The sequence below is a fragment of the Stegostoma tigrinum genome, chromosome 12 (genome assembly GCF_030684315.1).
Source record: "Stegostoma tigrinum isolate sSteTig4 chromosome 12, sSteTig4.hap1, whole genome shotgun sequence".
Taxonomy (NCBI): domain Eukaryota; kingdom Metazoa; phylum Chordata; class Chondrichthyes; order Orectolobiformes; family Stegostomatidae; genus Stegostoma; species Stegostoma tigrinum.
The window spans coordinates 28,848,702-28,872,111 of record NC_081365.1 but is presented as its reverse complement, the minus strand read 5'-3'; the positions used below and the strand labels follow the sequence as shown (position 1 = coordinate 28,872,111).

Genomic DNA, 23,410 nt, shown 5'->3' with positions numbered 1-23,410 from the left:
TGTTCAAAACAGCTCTCTTGTGTAAATTTAGTTGATTTTGAGAAGCTCTGCAAACTTAAACTTGGTGCTCATGGCAGAACAAGTACATTTTTATTTCATTGATTCGAGTCCACTCTTGCGTCTTGTTGTATTATTCTGTGTTTCACAACACTTTAATGTGCATTTAGAATGTGTAAAACAGACAAGTCTATTCATTCTTTGGGTTCTCCCAGCAATGGCCTTCCATCAAAGAAAGAATAACAGTTAAAATCATCCTACAAATGTCAGCAATTGCCCTTGTAGTGAAAATTTAGCTTTTGTAAGATAACAAAGATCATGTTTTAAAAGCTTTACTTGTTTACATTTTTTTTTACATTGGATACAATAAATATCCAGAAAAAGATGAATGCACATAAGGGCCTGAATAAAGTCCTGCTGCCTGCTCAGATGGAAGCTGCATCCAGACTTTGTCACCGTGCATTAGTTCAAGAACTGAGCTCCCAGAAGCCTGGTCAAGAATCCCCTTCTTGTATTCATCATATGTATACATTTGTGGTTCATTGTTCTTATATAATGCTACCCATACATTAGCACCCTTGCAATGAACATGATATGAAAAATAATAAATTCCTGGTATCTCACATGTGAAAATGCCAGTTTGCGGATTGTAGCTTTGTCTGCCATTGTATAAGATTTTATCAAATTTGACAGGAGATCCTGCTGGTGGGAAAGGCATTGATAGCTTAGCAGTGAATGCAGGCATTTCTGGACTAATTCCTATAGGTTTCCCTTTTTTACTTGGTTGAGCATATCCTTGTGGTGCCTTAATGCCATCAATTCCTGGCCCCATCTCTGGAAGTTGAAACTGTCTTATATCAGTTGGTTGGCCTGGTGGGCCCGGAGGTCCTGGAGGGCCAGGAGGGCCTGGTGCACCTGATAATCCTTGAAGACCTTCTGGTCCAGGTTTTCCTGTTGGTCCAATGTGTCCTGGAACTCCAGGTTTCCCTATACCAGGTAGCCCTGGTGGTCCTGGTAGTCCTTTCTCTCCTTTCGGTCCAGGAAGACCTGGTGGCCCTATTGGACCACCTGGACCAGCAATCCCTGGTATTCCAGTGGGGCCTTGGATACCTTTCTCTCCACGAAAGCCAATTTCCCCTTTCAATCCTGGTAGTCCTGGTCGTCCAGGCAAACCAGATGGGCCTTTCTGCCCCAGGTCTCCTTTTGGTCCTGTTGGTCCTGGTAACCCTCGTTGACCTGGTTGCCCATCTTCACCAGGATATCCGGGTATGCCTGCCAATCCCTGGACACCTGCTTCTCCTTTTGGACCTTGAGGACCTTGAGCACCAGGTGGCCCATACTCTCCTTTCACTCCTGGGAAACCTAAGCCACCCACAGGCCCGATTTGACCCTGAGGCCCTGGCAGTCCTCTTGCACCTGGAGGACCAGGAATTCCAGGAGCACCAGCAAGCCCAGGCTCACCTTTAAATCCCTGCATCCCCGGAGGCCCAGTCTGACCACGTTCACCTTTTGGCCCTGGAAACCCTGGTTTTCCTACTCCTAGCATTCCTGGGGGCCCTTGTAAACCAGGTTGTCCTTTTTCACCTTTTGCCCCTGGAAAGCCAGGTTGACCAGGAATTCCATCTAAACCTGGCTTTCCAATACCTGGCATTCCTGGAGGCCCTTGGACACCACGGGGCCCTGGAAAACCTTGCAATCCTGGTTCACCTGGGAATCCTTGTTTGCCCAGGGCTCCTGGAGCTCCTGGAAGACCATTTAACCCAGCTTTTGAGACGCCTGGTAGACCTGCAGGGCCTGGTTGTCCAGGGGGCCCTTGTGGCCCTCTTAAGCCTGGCAATCCAGCTACACCTATTCCTGGCATTCCCTTTGGCCCTACAGGACCTGGCAATCCTGGCATTCCTTTCTGTCCTGGCTCTCCTCTTGGCCCTTGTTTTCCTGGCAATCCTGGTCTACCTGGCTTCCCAAATCCCGGCATTCCAGAAGGACCTGGTAGTCCTTGTGCTCCTGGTGGTCCCATTGGCCCTTGTTCTCCTTTTGGTCCCATGTCACCTTTGCGACCCGGCAATCCCATCTCTCCTGGTTTACCTGGCATTCCTGGCATTCCAGGCTTCCCAACACTTGGAAAACCTGGTTGACCTGGGAGACCTGGTTTTCCGACTGGTCCTTGAAGATCACGACCTGGTATTCCTGGCAGGCCAGGTGGTCCAATTGGTCCTCTTGCACCAGGCTCTCCTGATGGACCCTTTTCACCTTTCATTGCACTCGGAAATGTTGGTATCATTTCTACAAACAAAAAAAAATTGAAATATAAAGTATTTGCCTCTGGTTTTAATAGTTACCAAAATATTTGAAACTTCTGATGTTGTTGAATGTTTGGAAATTGGTTGAAAAAATGTACAATGTTCTAAAAAATTCAAAACAATTATTTGTACCCATCTGTACAACCTATTGCAAATGTTATACAAGTCCTGCAAAACTTTACTTCAGCTTGTTCACATTTGATCATGCCTTGTCATTATATTGTGAGTCCATATTTATAAAAGCCAATCCCTATGTAAACTGACACCAAAGATCACATTTTTAATGCTCTGCTGGCTAGCAGGGTACAAATTATTTTTTCTAGGAGTCTACTTTTTGATTTTCATTTGGTACGTTTTGGTTTTCAAGGACTGTTTTTTCACTCCTATTATTTTATTAATCACATAGTAGTAATATCTTCTGTATTTGCATTGATGTAACTCTGTTTAGAGTTACATAAAAACTAAATTAGAAGAACTAAATCAATATCGAGGGTGCATTAAATTTAAAGCCCACAGCACTTAAGAAAATCCTTAGTTTCCTCACTAGCAGTATTCAAATTAGCTCAGGTGTAAGTTAGCAACAAAAGTTGTTTCTCAACAAAACCAATACTTCTCTGTACAAAAAGCTACTACCTCAAACATACTTTTCATTAGCTGTGAGGTCACAGCTGTTGCCTTCCCATTGCACATTCAAAAGCTGAAATACTTTAACCAGACAGTTGTTATCCTTTCTTAATTGTATCTCAGATCTCAATCTCAGATTTAAACTTGGCAATTGACACAGTATTCATTTAAAACAGCATCCACTGCACGTTTTTCCCATATAGCAACCCTTAGGAATATGCAGCTTCGTTGTAGAGCTTCTACATTCACATGCAAACATAGGAAACAGGTGCACGAATAGGCCATTTGGCCCTCCGAGTCTGCACTACCATTCATGGTTGATCATGCAATCTCAGTATCCCACTCCCACCCTCTCCCCGTACCCCTCATTCCCTTTATCCACAACGGCCAGGTCCAGCTCTCTCTTGAATCTATCTAATGAACTGGCCCCAACAGCTTCCTGTGGGAGAGAATTCCACAGGTTCACAACTCTGAGTGAAGAAATCCTTTCTGATCTCAGCCCTGAATGGCTTAGCTCTTATTCTTAGGCTGTGACCCCTAGTTCTGAACTTCCCCAACATTGGGAACATTCTTCTTGCATCTAGCCTGTCCAATCCCATCAGAATTTTATATGTTTCTATCAGATTCCCCTTTCATTCTTCTAAATTCCAGCAAATACAAGCCCAGTCGATCCAATCTTTCCTCATGCGTCAGTCTTGCCATCCCGGGAATCAGCTTGGTGAACCTTCACTGGACTCCCTCAATAGCAAGAATGTCCTTCCTCAGACCAGGAGACCAAAATTGCTCACGACTGGCCTCCCCCAGGACCTGTATAACTGCAGTAAGACGTCCTTAATCAGACAGTCAAATCCTCTTGCTATGAAGGCCTGCATGCCATTAACTTTCCTCACTGCCTGCTGTGCCTGAATGCCAACTTTCCGCGACTGTTCCACCATGACACCCAGGTCTCATTGCACCTCACCTTCTAAAACTGCCACCATTCAGATAATAATCTGACTTCCTGTTTTTGCCACCAAAGTGGATAACTTCACACTGATACACATTGTATTACTTTGGCCAAGTGTAGGTAATTCATTACCTGAGTGATTTCAAATTTTCCTGGCTTCCAGGTAACTGGTTTAAAACTCCTTTCTTTGCAATTTCCATCTGCTTCCCTCCTACCCAAGCAGCCTCTCTCTCTTTCATCCCGCTCCTCTACTTCTTTGCAGCCTCCCTCTTTTTTCCTCTCTCCCTTTGCAACCTCCTCTCCTACCCGAGTCTCCTTTGCTATCCCACCTCATCCTGTCACTCTTTTAACCCTCCTGTCATTCCCACCCTCATTACAGACTCCATGCCACACCCCCTGCTGCTTTTGTCTCCTTTTTTTGCCTCCTCCACTCGTGCCAAATGTCAAACCACTCCTCAAACCCTTAAATTGACTTTCCTTTTGAGGAGTATACCAGGAATGCTTTTTAATATCTACTTTGAAGTTATCATGAACTTCATGCATTTTCTTGTTTCTGACTAAGTTATCATAACCTGATATGGAACACAGGAACCTTCACATCAGAAGCTACAGTTACAATATTGGCACTATTTCATTTCAGATTCTGGGAGACCTATGTCTGAGCCAGCTGTAAGTATTGACACTGTTAGATCTGTTTCTTAAAAGCAGCTAGCAGAACCAGTTCTATGATACTACCATTCGGAAAAATAACAGAATTTAGAGAACTATGATCAACTGGCTCCATTCTTTCACTGAATCATGCAACATGTAAAGTTTATCCAATTCATGACAGCTCTTTAATATCCTTATTGTTTACTCCCTGCACCCATCACAGATGTTCTCCCTGGTTTATGCTCTCAGCTTTTCACTAAATGATTCTCAACGTTTGCTTATTTCAGTTTTCATTCCTTCACCTTTGAATTCACCAAACTCCATCTTCCCTAAAACTTTATGTCAATTTACTACTCCTATGTCTATTTATGACCAACCTTTTGGATGACCCCTTAAAGAAATTTTCATCAAGTCTCAACACTGAATGGTTCACATTGATAATCAATTATTTGTCAACCTATCAGTCCAGGGTAAAACTTGTTAGATCATGCTAAAATATTCATGATACCTTCCTGTTTTCACATTGTGTCCCTGTTTAGTAATACATTCCACAGTGTGTTTTTGGATTATTGAAAAGCTAAGTTAATAACCTAAGTAAAAACCATTAAATAATTATCTGCCAGAAGACTTTGCCCAGGTTCTAGTCTTCCACAGTTCCATGTATAAAACAATAATGCATCTACTCTGACCCTTGCCTGTGGCCCATCTGTAAGGAAGACGGGACTTAGAGGATATAGATGAATGCAGTAGCACAAATTGTTGGCCATGATAATTTGTATGACTTGCCCTCATCTTCTTGCTTTGCACTGTAACATCTGGGATGAGGTTAGTTTGTACTGTTTTTTGTGAGGTCTGATCAGACACTCAGGGAGGAATTGTAACCAAATCCAGCAGATAGATAACAAATAGGATTAAAAGCAGCACGAGCTTTAAATCCTGCCTGATTTTACTGCCAGTGAAATTTACAGGCAATGGTTTAGAAATGTAATTACTGTTGTAATGTAGGAAACAAATTCTAAATTGTAAATCCAATATGTTTTACTTTTAACTGTTTTTATTGTAAAAGCTTATGCCAAATGAATAGTGTCAAACACGGAGTTATCAGACCAGATTCAGCATATAAATTCAGTCTGATATATCTGCACTCAATCAGCCTTTGCCTTTCTCCAATTCTGAGGAAGAGTCACCGGACCCGAGGTGTTAACTCTGATTTTTTCGTCACAGATGCTGCCAGACCCACTGGGCTTTTCCAGCAATTTCTGTCTTTGTTTTTTCTGTTGTATTAATTTAATGTTCTTACCATTCTGTAAATAAACAATACTACTAGCAAACAATAAATGGATAATAAACTATATTTACTTGACTGATGAGCATAATCATACAGTGTTCCCTACACTAAAGTCTTCTTAATTGCTTTGTCCTCCTTTTCTGAAGAAAATTTGTGCTGATAGAAATGGTTACTTTCTTTGTTCTAGTGTTTAGTACGACACTTTCAAAGTTTTGTCTGTGTTTGTTGCAGAATGGCTACAGTGGTTTGTTTGATGGCTATTTAACTCTGAAGGGCATCACAGCAAACTCACTCTGGAGTTAGCTTCACTTCATGTGACATTAACACGCCATTGCTTTCCAGCAGTTGTTGTTGGATGGTGTCCAATAGTGAGAATCTGTTATTTCTGCCCCTACATCAAAATATTAAAATGTCTTATAGCCATTCAGATCCAATACTCTGAGATTAGCTAATGTTGTAGACAAGTGTAATGAGAAAATCCATTGTTGGTGCACTCAGCTTCTAACTGCTATACTGGGCTGAACCATCAAGAGGAGCCACTGAAACCTTTGTTTCTTTCACCATAAATGAATCCTGGCTTTGACAAGATCCAAGAAATTCTTTTTGAGAAGAGGATTATTTTTCCCAGCCTGATGGGTTATATTTCAACTATTACAGCTGCAATGTGTTTCTCATTTTAAAAGAGAGCTGTTTTCACTGGATTGAATTTAACAATACAGGAATTTCTCTACACTTCAATGTTTCTACAACCTAGAATAAAATGGGTTGTTTGACAGAGTCAAGTAACGTTAGTTTTGTTTCTACAATTGCACATATTAAGAGTATTTAAACAGTCCTGACTGTAAATTGGAGCATTAGGAGATCCCTCAAATTGTTTCTTGATAGAAATACTGTAAAGTGTGCCTTCAGAAATCTCCAATAATTCACAAATATTATTAGAGAATGGAAACAATTTGGATACATGTGCAATCAGCTCAAGAGAGAGTATTCATGTTACTTAGCATTTATTTTAAATGAATGTTCCAATGAATTTAATTCGGGGAAATGAGAACTGACTGATTCCAGGTAAAAGTATCCTTTATTAATATCTACAGAATAAAAGCTTTTTATTAGGTCAATTTGGCTATTTCTTAGTCAGGATGGCGCATAACTATTTACATGCCAATACCCTTTTTGCTGTCTTTGTGTTTTCACAAAATCATTGCTTTATTCGGGTCCAATCTTGTACTGTGTACAATGTATAAAGATCTCTGTACTTTTATGGGTATGAATCCATTAACTTTATTAAAGCATACAGAGGCAGTGGCCCCAAGCAGTATATGAATATTAATGCAGGTTACCTTTTCTTCTGATTGTGGTGCACAAGTTAAATTGCTCTTTTTAAAAGCTTTGTGCTTTCTCCAGCTCAAGAACAATTTGTGACTATATTCAACATGAATTAACCAGTTGAGCCCCCTCATGATTATTGAGGTATTTAAGAGGAGACTGGATTGATTGTATGGCCTTTTCCATCTTATGAACATTATCCAGATGTACTGTAATGTGGTAAAAATAATTCCAGATGAGATTTTCTTTGTCACCTTTTCGGAATGATGGTGTGTATTTTCCATGTTACATTCAGGGAGGGCAAACACAGTTTGAAGAAAGATATTAAAAGAACACAATGGTGCAATGTGATAAAAAGAGTATTAAGGCATAACTGCTTTTGCAATCTAATTCTTTAATCATATTTAAGCACTGACATAATTGCAACAACACCTTCCATTTTTAGTTTTTCTCAAGTCTCAGTATTATCCTTTCCTTTTGTGTCTTCTTTGATCCTTGCCTACTTTATTTTACATGCTTCTCATATTTTACATGCTTCTTATATTTGTTGAGTAGCTTTCAAAATAAGTAGGGGTGATTTCCCTACATTGTTTTACTACTATTTTGGTGCCAGGGCCAAGGATACAGTTGTGGAGAATCACGAATACTTATTCTTTTTAAATGGACATATCCTTCTGCTAGTTACAAATTCTGCATGCTCCAGGAGGAAGACTTTGAGATCTTTATTTAATACTTACTTTCCTGTTCGCATTTACTGGAGGGAGAAGACGGAGGAATGGATACTTGACTCAGAAATGATCCATTTGGCAGTGAGTTGCAGAAGTTACAAAGCTGTAGATCTGACTAAGGATCATGTCCTAAACCGCAAGACTAAGTTACAGTTCTGAATCATGCATTCCCAGACACTGTTGTGATTATTTGTAACAGATAGTTTTCAGGTTATATTTTCAATTCCTGTTTGCCACTTAGATCATAGCTGTCTGGTTTGTGTAAAAACATAGTATGTTTCAGGAATGGGCAAACAATTCATTTTTAATAAATCCTAAATCCATCTTCTCACTGTTGCTCTGAATTCCTTCTATCTCAAGAACCACATGAATTGCCTGTTGAATGTTTTTGCTATAATTTTATGCCAATAGCTCTTTCTGGTAATTGATTCCATAAAAATATACACAGTAGTGTAAATAAGTGTCAATTGATTTCCTTTCTTAATTTTGATTTCACATTTTTGAACTCGTTGCCCCCATTAGCTAAAGTGTTTGTTGTAAACCATTTCACCAATTTTCTTGCACAGACTTGGGAGGTTTTATTAGGTTCTCTCAAAGTCTTCACTTTTTCTGAAAAATGAATTTAGCTTTCTAAAATCATGTATTTTGCAATAAATTATTATCCTAAATTGGAATAGTACTAAACTGAAATTACAAATTTGGTAAATAAATTATGAAAACTGGAAAATTGATGCAAGACTGGATAATGCAGGAAATGCACAGCAAGTGTCCAAATCATGTTTAACAAAAATGTTCACTTATTTCAGTCTGTAGCTCCCCTTTGATTCAGACTGCTATAAATGAAGTCTCTGTCTAGGACAGAAACTCATGATCTAGCCTGTAAATCTGTATAGTTGAATGTAACAGTACTAACCACTGATGGCTTGTATTCTGACACACTGCCTATAATGGAATTCTTTTGGGAAAAAACCACCAAGAAACAGAGGTATATCTTACCAAAGGTTCTTCAGGAACATGAGAACCTCTGTTCTGATAGATCATTGACTTGAAATGCCAATCCTGTTTCTCTTCCCACAGATGTAAACTGACCTGCTGAATTTTTTTTCCCCAACATATATTATGTTTTAATTTCAGTATTCCAGTGTCTGCAGTTTTGTTTTATTTTTGCCAACAAGCAGATCCAGGGTTCGGAACTTCAGAGACAACAGCAGTTAACCTTTGAGTAAACTCACCCAGTATTTGCTCAACAGCAATTAAACTGTTGAATAAAAGCAAAACACTGCAGATGCTGGAAATCTGAAACAAACATACAATGCTGGGTATATGCAGCAGATCTGGCACTGTCTGTGGGGAGAAACTGAATTAACCTTTTGAATCTGGAATGACTCTCCTTCGAAAGACCAGATTCACATCATTAATTCCATTTCCCTTTCCAGGAATAATGCCAGACCTGCTGAGTTTCTCGAGCATTCGTTATGCTCGTTAGCAATTAATGCTGGCAGCTCTAAGACAACACAAATATATACTTTAGGAATAGAGCAATAAATGCTTGATTTGGTATTTGTTGCATAGGAAAGCCAGCTCATGATGTAAGTTACTGCCACCATCCTCGAAGTGTAGGAAACTGCTGAGCCTAGTATTTTAAAGCAAATCACTTCCTAGTATAGCCAGAACTGTGTCTTGTTGCTAACAAAATATGGTTTATTACATATTAGCAACAAGCTACAGGTTTCATTGATATAATAGACATTGTCATTGAGAGGAATCAGATTAGAATAGATTCCCTACAGCGTGGGAACAGGCCCTTCAGCCCAACAAGTCCACACCACTCCTAGGAGCATCCCACCCAGACCCATCCCCCTATAACTCCCACACACCCCTAAACACTGCAGGCAATTTAGCTTGGCCAATCCACCTAGCCTGCACATCTTTAGACTGTGGGAGGAAACCCATGCAGACACGGGGAGAATGTGCAAACTCCGTACAGACAGTCACCCGAGGCTGGAATCGAACCCAGGTCCTTGGCGCTGTGAGGCTGCAGGGCTAACACTACATTGAGATCTGTAGCTGTCCTGCCCACAAGTCTACGGGACATCATTGTGGTGGCTAGTGCTTATGGAACTCCTCCGAACTCTTTCAAACTGTATTCTCTGCTTTCAAAGCAATATATTCACTGACATACACTGGGTAACACCTCAAGCTGGTTGTTACACAATTAAAATTAGTAGATTTGGGATATTTCAAAATGTAATACATCTTGAAAAGCATTAAGAAATATATAGTAATTTTAAATATAGAAATTCAAACATGAATTGAAAATTCCTTAACTAATAATGGAATGTCAATCACATTTAACAAGAGAAAGAGTTCCTCAGTTCTGACTTTTAGCCTCTAAAGCAGCTTAACTCTAACAACACCTAATTTTTATTTAATGGCAAGTAAAGGTTTGTATCTTTACAAAAGTTTCACATAAATTTATTAAACTGAGATTGTAAATTAGGCGATATAATCCTCTCCTCTCAAAACAGATCACATTTCCCTTGAGGAATGTTACAAGTGACTTGTTCAAAGTTGCCAAAAGACAACTGCTGTTAACCATACTACATGAGACAGATATTTATGCAACCAACTTCTATGGAGAATTTGATCTGCTCATTGAGTCTGAACATATTCTTTCAACAACACATAAAATGCCAAGAGTGCACACAACGTTAATTTATGAGCTGGTGCTAATGTTTTTATTGGCAATTTCACTGACCACTTAGGTGTTTTAAATAACAGACAAAAACAGCTTACACACTCTTTGTCTCATTGCTTTCCAATTCATTTTCCACTCATTTGAGTACAGATTGCTTGATCCAGTGCCTGTGTTCTTCAGTTGTAGTCTGGTTTGAGTTAAGTGATTATATATATTTTGTCTACCATATTTTCCTGTGCCTTACACATCTGTACTATTTAAATTAATATGAAAACTAATGTTGCTTTAATATATAGCAATGGATCTCAGCCAGGCAGTTGTGGATTAGGAAGTGGTCATCTGACTGGAGTTATTTTTCTTTGGAGCCTCTCTCCATTTAAATAATAGTCCGGCCTTTGATTCTTCCCAGCAAGTTGCATGATTTCACACCTTCCAACATTAAACTCTTCAACCCACCTATGTATCCTTTTGCAAATTCCTTGTCTCCTTCCCTACTACATTTGTTCATCAGAAAGTCTAAAAACAAAACTCTCTCCACTCCAAGTTGTTGCTATAGATAGTAAATAATTGAAGCCCTAGCACTAATTTGTTTTGAATGCATTATGCATTCAAATAAAGAGCCTTAAGATTTGTTTATTATTAGTCTCTCTGGTTATAATTTTTGCTGCACTCTTTTATAGCTTTTCTTCAAATAGTTTCCCGACCACTCAGGTTAGACCGACTGGCACTTTATTTCCTGGTTTATCCCTTGCTCTGCCCTACACTTTAGACCACAGAACAGTACAGCACAGGAATGGGACATTTAGCCAATGATATTGTGCTGAACATGGATGTCAAATTAAACTAATCCCTTCAGCCTGTCCTCGGTCCATATCCCTCCATTCCTTACAAATTAATCTGTTTATCTAAAAGTCTCTTAAATACTGCTTATAGTATTTGCCTCCACTACCACCCCTGGCAGCACGTTCCTGACACCTACCACTGTGTGAAAACATTGCCTTTGAGCTCCCCTCCTCCACTTAAATGCACATTCCTAGTATTAAACTATTCAACCCTGGGAAAAAGATTCTGTACCACTCCCCTCAAGTGTCAGTATTTAGCCAATTTGATTCACTTCGTGTGATATCAAGAATTCGCTGGGGTCACTGGATGCTGCAAATGATGTGGGCCTTGACAACATTCTGGAGATAGTACTGAAACCTCGTACTGCTAGCTGTTCCAATACGGCTACAACACTGGCATCCACCCAGAATGATGGTTCAGTGGTTAGTACTGCTGCGTCACAATACCAGGGACCTGGGTTCGATTCCACCCTCGGGCACCTTTGTGGAGTTTGCACATTCTCCCCGTGTCTGTGTGGGTTTCCTCATGGTGCTCCGATTTCCTCACACAGTCCAAAGATGCACAAATTAGTTAATTAAATTGTCCACAGTGTCCGGGAATGTGCAGGCTAGGTGGATTAGCCATTGGAAATGCAGGGTTACAGGAACAGGGTAGTAGGGTGGGCCTGAGTGGGCAGTTATTTGGAGGGCATTATGGACCGAAGGGGCCAAATGGCTCGCTTCCACACTGTAGGGACCCAACAATGTGGAAAATTGCTCAGATATGTCCTATCACAAAAAGCAGGAAAAATCCAACCCAGCCCATAACTTATGATTGAAAGTAAACTGATGGGTGGTAAAATGACAGCAGGTGTCATCGACAATGCTATCAAGCACCAAGTTCTAAGCAAGTGTCTAGACATCTGCGATAGGGTAATAAGTGATCACCCATCACTTTTTCAACTATTATTATATTGTTGTCAACATGCACTTTCATAGTCATGCACCTGTACAGTTGACACCAGATTAAGTATGTAGGTAGTATTTAGAATGATTGTTTAATAAAATGTAGGGGTCACAAATCGGTCTGTTGCTTGAGGTCTCCTGAAGGTAAATAACTGTCCTGCTGCACACAACACTTTGGTAACTTTACACCTAGTCGCCTGGATGTAAAGTTGTCATTGCAGATCAATCGTCTGTTCTAGAAACTCACTGATTTTCATTTCAATTGCCAGAAAGTTGAAACGTAACCCAGTTAGTACAAGGACTAAACAAAAATTTGAAGGGGTTGAGTTATATAAAAGACATGTTGAAAAGAAGCTAAGCAGTGTTTATACCATTTAAGATCTTGAATGAGGCCATGAATAAGACTATTAGAGTAAAGCTTCTGTATCTCAGTGTAGAGGTCTTGTTACACTAAACACAGCTTCTGTTTGTCTTCATGTGGAAAACTCCTTGGCAAAACACTTTTGGAAAACGCTCAAACAGCCATGCATCATCTTATCACAGTAGCATAGTGTGCAAGGGAAGAGACAATGTGTTCTGACCTGATTTATACGATTACACTGTATTGTAAAGAAGGCTTCACAGAAACGCAATTCATTAAGTGGCTCTTTAAACTGGTTTCCTGGCACAAATAGGGGAAAATAACAATTTTGCTTACTTTCTTCCTGTCTCCACAACAAAAAGAAAAAGCTCTTGTGCACAGTTCAACTATGATGGACAATGATTTAGCACCATTATCAAATTTCACTACATAATATACTGACGCCAAAGGAAGTATGGTTTACAGTGCTGTATACCTGTATGATTGTTTGTGGGTCATCGTTTAATACCAAACATCTTCGGGCAATTTTGTACCTTTGGCACTGGAATAGTTATCAGCTATCCCTTTGAACGTTTGTGACTTTTCATTCCACTTCATCAACTTTATCTCCATGCACACCCTCCCCACTCCCCATGAACATGTGCCTTACTCAAATGTGCTGTGAATTTGTTTATATTTAGAATATTTCCTGTTGCAAAAAAGGGAAAAAATCCATTTTTAATGAGTCATAATAATTATAATAACACATTTAGATGAAGGCAAGTACTTATTGACAATGAGAGTCCTCTGGTGGCTAATACTGTGAAATACATGCAACACAAATGTGAAAGAACAGCAATATAATTGATTTAATTAGCTTTTCCAAAATAGAATGGATTAAAAATTAATATATGTGGCTCTTTTCAGAATGTATTCAGGACTGTTGTACAGACCAGCATGTGTCTAGTCCATAAAAGAAAGCAGAATTGCTTGGTTTAGTTTTTGAAAAATAAATGGACCATGGGAACAATGTGGCAAGATTGAAAAATGCTGAAGTAGCAAGCATCAAATAATTAGGTTCAATAATATTGGGGTCTAAGAACAAATAAAAACTTGGAAGACTTGAGAATGACTAGTTCTGGTAAATGCCAAGTGGAACAGAGGGACCTTGGATCGCATGCCCACAGATCTCTGAAGATGGTTGGAAAGTTAGAAAAGCATAGATTTGGATTCCTGTAGTACTCTTCCCAATCACTGGACAACTCAAAGTCCTTTAAAGTCAATGAAATATTAGAGAGGTGCATTCACAGTTACAGGAAATATGGCAGTAAATTTACACATTCCAAGCTCCTACGAACAACCACCAATCAAAGATCAGAATCTGTTTCTGTGATGTTCCCCAATGGATTGTTATTGGATATACAGGGGGTATTTCCTTCAAAATGGTGCCATTGTTTCTAGAAGTTTCCCCTTACTGAAGTTAAACTGACTGTCCTGTTGCAGCTGGGCTTTTCACCTTTACTTGATAATAACAAGAATACATATGGACTAAATAAATTAGAGTCAAAGTTTGGCAGGAAAGACAATCGTTGAGCAATGGGCTACTTTCAAAGAAGAGGGCACGGTCAAAGCCTGAACTCCCTGGATCATAGAGAGATAAAAGTTAAGATGGGGGGAGAAAAAGTGTGCTTATGAAAGATGGGTGGTAGAGAATACAATTGAGAAGGAAGCTGGATACAGAAGATTCAGAGGGGAAGTAAAAATCAAATAAGAGAAAAGGAGGAGAAGGAAAAGTGACTCACAGCCAACATGAAAGGAAAGCTAAATGTCTTCTGTAAATATATAAATATTTAAAGGTTGTTAGAGGAGGAGTGAAACACGTTAGGGGCCAAAAAGAGTACTTATGCATAGAGGCAGAGGACCAAAAGCTAGAGGAGCAGAAATAGGCCACTCAGCCCATCACACCTACTCCACTATTCATGAGATCATGACTGATCTGATAATCCTCAACTCCACTTTCCTGCCTTTCCCCGACAATCCTCGATTCCCTTACCAATTAAGAATCTATCTCAGCTTTGTACATACTCAATGGACCAACCCCAAAACTGTCAGTAAAAAGAATTCCACAGAGTCACAGGGAAGATGTTCTGCCTCACCTCTGTCTTAAATGTGTGTGCCTTATGCTGAGATTATGCCCTCTGGTCTGACGCATTCCATTTCTTCTATACTCCTTCTCATTCTTCTACATTCCAATGAGTACAGGCCTAACCTACTCACCCTCTCTTCAAACAAAAGGAAATAAGAATCAAAATTGCCCAAACACTGGCTGTAAATTTTCAGTCTTCTTTGAACTCCAGGCTGGGGCCAGAAGATTATAGAATTGCAAATGCTGTATGGTTATGTTGAAAGTATCTAATGGGTTCTTTATGGTATGATCAGAATGATTACAAGATGACACATATGCTTAAGTAGGAAGTGACTATATTAGCTTAATCTACTTTGTATATATTGAGACATATGCAAACTAATGAGTGAATCTATTAACTTAAAGTGCATAATATACACATATAGGTATACGCAAACAAGCAAGTCTCACACTGTCTTCTATCCATCAGGGACTTTGTCTATGGTGGCATTTAGAGCTCTGAGATTCTATAGTACTGGTCTCACAAATCTCATCCTGATGGTGTGAAGTCCAATAAGTGGGGCAAAGTCCCTGAAATTTTTACTATTCTGAATCTTAGGTTATGTATTGAATCCTCACTTTGTAATAACTTCAGTCCTTTTCCAGCCTCAAAAATAGGTGTAAAACAATTCCAGGTGGTCCCATGTGGACGATTCATGCTGATAGTTCCCACCTACCCTCAAGGTCAGGCAGACGTCCCCAAATTAAAATAGGCCACATTTGCATTAGACCTGTATCCCATGTACTTTCTCCCTTTATTTCAATTGCTCATTGTCATGTCCAATTAATCCTTAACATTTAATCTTTAATGGTCTGCTTTGAAAATATGATTTTTCAGCCCAACGCTACAATATTATAGTTAACATAGTAAGGTTAACAGAGGGTCTGAGGAAGGGTCACTGGACCTGAAATGTTATCTTTGATTTCTCTTCACAAATGCAGCCAGACCTGCTGAGCTTTTCTAGCAACTTCTGTTTTTGTTTCTGAGTTACAGCATCTGCAGTTATTTCAGTTTTTATTTATTACATTATTATATCCTTGTTCAAGTAAAGGTGAAAAGCCCAGCTACAACAGGACAGTCAGTTTAACTTCAGCAAGGGGAAACTTCTAGAAACAATAATGTGGCGCAAAATTAATGGTTATTTTGAAAAACGTGAGTAAATTAATGAAAGTCAGTATGGGTTTTTTTTAATACAAAACCAGAAACCGGAGGAGCTTAGCAGGTATGGCAACATCTGGGGCTAATTATAGATTCCATTGTATAGGAGCCCTATCAGTCCCACAACACTGGAAGTAATAACAATACATAACAGTTATGAAGTCAGATTTATAGCATGGAAAAGGGCCCTTTGAACAATGGTGTCTGGACATGATCAAAAACAACCACCTATTCTCATCCCAGATAACAAAGTGTGGAGCTATATGAACACAGCAGGCCAAGCAGTATCTCAGGAGCACAAAAGCAGATGTTTCGGGCCTAGATCTATTCTAATCCCACTTTCCAGCATTTAGCCCAGGGTCTTGTACGCCTTGGCACCTAAATAATTAAATGTTATGAGGGTTTCTGCTCTACTACCCTTACAGACAATCAGTTCCAGATTACCACCACCCTCTGACGGAAAAATGTTTTGACACCTCTCCCCTAAACCTTCTGCCCCTTACTGTAAATTTATGCCACCAGTCACTGATCCCTTCGTTAAGGGGAAAATTTTCTTCCTGTCTACCCCATCTACGCTCCTCATAATTTTATAAATCTCAATCATGGCCCCTCTCAATCTCCTTTGCTCTACGGAAAAACAACCCCAGTCTGTCCAATCTCCTTTCATAACTGAAAATTTCCAGACCGTGCAACATTCTGTTAAATTTCCTTAGCATCCTCACCAACGCTATCACACCCCTACCGCAATGTGGATTCCAGAACAGCACACAATATCTAACTGTGATCTTACTGTTGTATACAGTTCCAGTATAACCTCTTTGCAATTAAACTCTATGCTTAGACAAATAAAAGCAATTATACCACATGCCTTCTTAACCACTCTATCCACCTGGCCTGACATCAAAAGTGACCGGTGTTAATAACAGCCTTAATAACAATTCCAACTCAGCACTTTGCCTGACGTCAGTAAACAATGCAGATACAAGAATGAATGTGGGATCTTCCTGCCATCTTCACACAAAATTAAATAATCTACGAATTAAAGTACAATTTTTAAGTCTTACCCTTTGCTTCCTTCTGAGGCATCACATCTTTTCCAAACACACGCATTTGAGGAACTTCTTTTCCATAGTGGTGCATATATGGCAAATCTTTTCTATGCACGGGCATGCGTGGCATCTCCTTGCCCATGTGCTGCATGCGAGGGCCTTCTTTCCTAAGATGCATCATGTGTGGAACCTGTCCGTGCATTTGCATCTGTGGAACCTGCTGTGGAACCTGCTTCATTTGGTAGTAGGCACCTCCATAAACGCTTTCAGCCAGAAACAGATGGATAGTCATTGTCAGCACCTGCATTGGGACTGCAGACAGAGCCATTTTCTGAAAGAAATGCATAAAAAGATTTTACATATTTCAATTTCCCTTTGCTTTCTCCCTGTGATTTTCTTCAGGATACAAAGTGAATTTGTGCAATTTCTGATGGTTGTACTTACTATACTGCAGTATCTGAAGGGAAAATTTGTTTAAATGGTCGATACTGGATTCTTGTTCTCTTTCCCCCCACCGTGACATGAAACACTATTGTATCACACGGACACTGTCTTACTTGACATGGCTAACCTTTATTCAACAAACAAAAATGAAAATTGGAGACATTCAGTTTAGATTCACTAGGCTCAAATGTTAATTCTGTTTTCTCTCTGCAGACGCTGCCAGATTTACCACGGTCTCTTGAGCAATTTCTGTTTTTATTTGTTTCAGATCTACAATCCACAATCCTTTGTTTCATCTATTCAAACATGTCAACGAGATTCCATATTTTAAAAAATCCATACACAATAGCAAAGTTCAAATTTCAATCTTGGTTGAGATTGTATTGTGACTATACCCTGGATGAGAACCAAGAGCCCATTATGTCTGGTTTACAATACAAGTTATAACACAAGGATTCATTTCAATAGACCCATTCAACACTCATTTGATTTCCAGAATTTGAAGTTACCAAAATGTTTCAGTGTTGCATAACTTCGTGTGTCCATCTTATTTCCGACCGAGGAAAACATTTATTTTCTGTGAATTACTCCCTTTTCTACAAATACGGTGATATTTTACTCTTCAAGTACACTTTTCTCACCATGATTAGAGAATGGCACTTAGCATTTGGTGTTTCACTGAAAAGAAGCAATCCAGTTCATCAGAATGTTCTGCATCAATCTAAAAGTATTAATGAAACACAATCTGAGATTGGTAAAAAGCGAACACATTCTTTACTAGCTCCCAAAGTATCGTTTCCCTTTTTCATTCACTCACCTGCCACTTAGAAAGCTTTACCCTGACATTAGTCCAAGAAGATTTGTGTTCACTCAATATAAATCCAGAGAAAGGCCCCTGATTGGTGTTTCTGAGATTTTCTGTGAGTAACGCACATCCATAACCATTAGGCATAATGCATGAGCTCTGACCAATTTAAGAAGGGCAAAGAAAAGCGAAACAAAAGTAATAATTTGCATTTATTTTCCTGATGTGCTTTTAAATAAACCAGACACCGAGTATCAACCCTATACTTGTCAGTAAAGAAGTTAAAAGCTGTCATCTTTGTTGTGTGAGGGACCTCAAAGAAAATCCTTAGGACTTTAGTTGCCCATCATTTTCTCAATGACACCATACTGATTGTAGTGACAGTTATGTCAGCTTGTTTTTCCAACAGAAGGCTATGTACAGAATCCATAAAGATAAGAGCTGAGTAACAGTATGCTAATCCTGCAATCTGTCAGTTTATATTACACAATAATACCAGTATTTTGATGATACTTTGCAACTGGTCTCTTGGATGCATCATACGATTTCCAATGATTCAATTTCTCTCTGAGGAAAAACCCAGCACAGTGCTTGCTCATTTTTCTCCTTGACAATCTCAGTATGTGGGAGGAACATGGCTATCATCTTGTATCTTCATGGCAGCATGAAGTCTCTCGACTATTTACCCATGATGAAAACTATAATGGACAAGGAGAGGGGTATAGGATAACCTGACCTCTTTCTCACTTCTTGGTTGGCTGTAACAAGATGCATGTTTGAGAGATGGAGCGCCTAATCCTTTCTCATGCAGTGATGTTAAACAACACATACAACCAAACTTTGTTATAAGTTCAAAATAGAAGCTAAAGGTCATAAATTCCAGATCATTGCTGGTACCATTGGATAGCAAGTATAGAAATAGAGGATAAAAGAGATGAAAGATAGTGTGGAATTGATGGTGGAGACAGGATGCTGCTGTAGAATCTTGGGACATTAGGGCCAATACTGTGGGAGGTAGAACCTGTACAGGCTGGATACATTGCACCTGATCAGAGCAGGGACAAATGACCTTACAGATTGATTTGCCCATGATGTTGGAGAGATTTTAAAGTAACTTGACAAGGGGATGGATCCCAACATTTAAATTAGAGAGGAAAGCCATGGTGTACAAAAGACCTGAACAGACAGGTTGCATTAGTGAAACAATTGGACTGTCTTTAAGGAGGAGTGGTTCACTGATGTCCTTTAGGGAAAGAAATCTGCCATCTTTACCTGGTCTGGTCTACATTTAACTCCAGATCCACAGCAACGTGGTTCTCTCTCAATTGTCCTCTGGACAATTGGGGATGGCCACCATATACTAGCCTGGCCATTGATGTCCACATCCCGTGAATCAATTTTTAAAATATTGAGAGGCAGGAAACAGAGCAATGTTATGCAGTTGGTTCTCAGATTGGACAGAGTCTATAATAGTCAAACTGCCAATAGGTGTGCAAAGTGCAATTTTAAAATTTGCAGGTGGACATGGAAACATAGTGAATTATAAACTTTGAGATGACATATCCAGGCTGGTAGAATGGGAGGATAGGTGTATATAATTTAGTGCACAGAAATGCTACATTTTGCTGGAAGAACAAGGAGAGGCAATATATAATCAATCGTACAATTTTAAAATTGGTACAGGGCCAGACAGACCTAGCGAGCGAAGATCATTAAAGGCAGCAGAATCAGTTAGGAAAGCGTTTACAATGACATACAGGATCCTGGTATTTGTAAATTGAGGCAAACAAAAGCATGGAAATTATTGTTTAGCCTTATTTTGGGCTATATGTCCAATTCTGGGCACTTACTTCAGATAGGATGTGATGGTGTGGTAGAGGGTGCAGTAAATATTTACGAGAATGGCTTCAAGGATGAGAGAATCAATCACTTGGATTACAGGAGCTGTGGCTGATCTCCTTAGAGGAGAGAAAGATGAAATTTGATAGAACTATTCAAAATCATTAAGTTGTAGAATGAAACTATACCCTTTGGTGGAAAGGTTTAGAACTAAAGGATATAAAGTTAGGGTGATTGGTAAATTAATGAAAAGATAGATGACTTTTTTTAACATTCTGAGTGTGTTAGGATCTGGAATAGGCTGATTGAGTGGATCTTGGAGGCAGTTGGATCCACTTCAGACCAGCCCTAAAATCATCATATTGCATTCAGGTTACCAGAGGTGCGAAACCAATTTCCCAAGCTTTATCCCTTCCGAGGAAAACTACATGGAATTTATCTGTCCCAAGCAAAGGGCTATGGTTTCATTGATGCTTTAGCCAGAAGAGATTCAATGTAGGAGAAATAGGAGCAAAAAGTAAAATGTTAATAAGTAAAAGGTCGTGAGGAAGAGTTACTTGATCCAAAACATTAACTCTGATTTCTCTCCACTGATTCTGTCAGACCTGCTGAGCTATTCTAGCAATTTCTGTTTTTGTTGTTGTTAGAGGTCAAGGTGTATGGTTAAAAGGAATATAATGAAAGAACTTGGGTAGGAATATAGAGTAAAGGGTTAACCATACCTTTGGTCAAATTGTAGTTGCTGAGCATGTTCACAAGATGTTTGTCATAAAAATGTCAGAAGATGATGGAGCCTGGACCTCACTTTGTAGGGTCTGAGACAGGTTCTCTCTTATTTGCTCCAATGTATTGTACTATGTTTAGAAAACCTATCATTGTTCATTCACCAGATGCAGGCCTGATCTTAGTTCAATGGTTGGAGTGCACTGACTGTACCAGGATGTAAACTTCTTCGATATGTTTTTGAAACAGCCACCTACTGGAATATATCCACACAGGAGGTGTCGGGGCCTGAACTCCAAGAAAAGCCAAAATGTCTCATCAAAAAGTCTGCTCAACACAAGTCAAGAATTCCCAGACAGACTGTCAGCTGGTAATATTTTGCAATTTAGGCTGAAGTTAAATGAATGTATCTTTTCAAAAACAGTTTCCCACAGTCAAAAGCTGAATAATGCTGGCCATGTCTGGAACAGGCGATGCATTGCCAGAAATGATGGTGTGACTGTGAAACATCTGTTTGATTCGCAAACTGTGAATGAATTAGCGATCTAAAGGAGCTAATTGAGGAATCTCCATTAATGATTAGTCAGTCTTACAAAATAGTGAACATTACAAATTAAAAGAAACCTAAATCTGCTAACAATTGTGCTGCTTGGTTTCGAGAATTTCAGAAGCATGTTTCTCAATTAATTGTCTAAACAGCAACTAGCTATCAAACCCATCATCTAACGCCTGTGAAAAGGATTTACCTATAAATTCTTTAACATGACTATTTAAGAGTAGATTTAAAAGGGATTGGGTGTTACACGGGTCTTGAATTTTCTGCTTTCACCTATAATACTTTAACTTTAATAGCACATCATCTAGTCTAATACACATGCAGTGTTGTGGCACGCTTGCAATATCAGAGTTGTTACATTTTGGATGAAATGTTAAATCTAGACTCCTCTCAGGTGGATTTAAAAAAAATCACAGAATTATTCAAAGTATCACAGGTTTAGATCAAACAAATTACTACCACAGAAACACGAGGCACATTCATTCGCGAAGTCCTATTTTGGTGCAGGGTTGAATGAGGTACAGTGTCATTTCTGGCAAGGTTGGACTCAGTCTTGTTAAAGCATTTAATGTAATGCCATTACATTGCATCTAGGCTTTCAGCTCTAAAAGTAACTACTCAAAGTTAGCTTGTTTACAACTGCAATCTGATGATTATTCCATAGTCTAATAATAATGGAGAATGTTTCCACTTTTATTTATTTTACTTTCCTTATCAAGCAGTAGATTGAAAGGAAGGCAGAATAGGTATTGACCAGTTCAGTGATATTATACTACGGAATTTGTTTAAACTAGGATAAATTGAAATTTACAGCAGAGGGTATCAAACTCACTCCCTACTTTATGAACACTTTATACAATTTACTCAATATTTCATCATTATACAAGTATGGACTCATCAAGATAACTTGCAAGAAGTTCAAAAATGAAGAGAAAATTTTTTTTTAAAAATTGTGAGAGAGGAGAATGCTAGTTAGTTGGCAAATGGGTTTGGAATGATTTTGTCAGGGATAATGCACTAGTTTCTGGATGACTGACAGATGACAGCCAAGCTTTGTTCAAATTATAAATTTCTGCGCAAAGAATTATGCTGCAACCAATTTAGCAATGCCAGTTGAGAATACAAAGTGACCACACTGGCATGTACTGGAAGCTACATATTTTATTAAACAGGGCCCTATTCTTTGCAAACACTGAACCAGTTTCAAAGCAACAAAATAGGTGACAGCTGTTCCCTCATTTGTTTCTCATGGCAATGCCTTGACCAGCATCAGCCTGCATAATTTAAAATTTAAACAGAGCTAAGCAGCTAATGGTCAGTCAGCATTAACTAATGCATTCCTTATAGCAATGCCTCAACTAGTCTGAGTCCATTTACCAATCAATCAGCACAATCTTCTCATTCAGTCTAAAGATCATTTCCCTTATGTTTGGTATTGTTTGGGAATTGTCCTGAAATGTGCAGGATGAAAAGCTTTTCAAAAAATGTTTTTTTTTAAGCAACACTCAAATTTAAGTACTTGAATTATAACAACAATTCTGTGGATGGTAGAAATTGGAAACAAACAGACAATGCTGGAGAAATCCAGCAGGCCTGGCAGCATCTGTAGACAGAGAAACAGAGTTAATATTTCTAGACCAATATAAATGATTATCTTCACAAATGCCGTGAGGCCTGCTGAATTTCTCCAGGGCTTTGTTTCAAATTTAAACACCATCAGTTACCTCAGGTGGAATTTTTTTTCTTTTTGTGGCTGGAGATATGCCCCTCAAACTGCACATCAATGTAAAGAAAGGAAAGGCCTGGCACAACAGACTACTTTTCATCTGATCTAAAATTTCCTTTTGTGGCTCCGTGGCAATATTTGTTAGGTAAGGCTCATGAAGAGCGTTGGGATGTTTTGTTATGTTAAAGATGACAAATGAATTTCAGCTTCTGGTTTTGTCCTTACCTTATCTTACACTC

General features: G+C 39.1%; 1 protein-coding gene across 10 annotated transcripts in view; it reads right to left on the bottom strand.

Annotated features, from left to right (window-relative positions):
* Window positions 1-120: 120 nt before the first annotated feature.
* Window positions 121-23,410, bottom strand: part of col8a1a (collagen, type VIII, alpha 1a) — a 146,329-nt gene continuing 123,039 nt past the window's right edge. For 8 of the 10 annotated variants that reach the window (XM_059650233.1, XM_059650231.1, XM_048541430.2 and 5 more), the window contains 2 exons: window positions 17,094-17,409; window positions 121-2,280 (listed from right to left, as the gene is read on the bottom strand). In XM_059650233.1, coding sequence (XP_059506216.1) covers window positions 350-2,280; window positions 17,094-17,406 — 2,244 coding nt within the window. In that variant the 5' untranslated portion in view covers window positions 17,407-17,409 and the 3' untranslated portion in view covers window positions 121-349. Of the gene's footprint in view, window positions 2,281-17,093; window positions 17,410-17,522; window positions 17,650-23,410 lie in introns of all 10 variants that reach the window. The other 2 variants (XM_059650235.1, XM_048541435.2) reach the window with 1 other exon arrangement.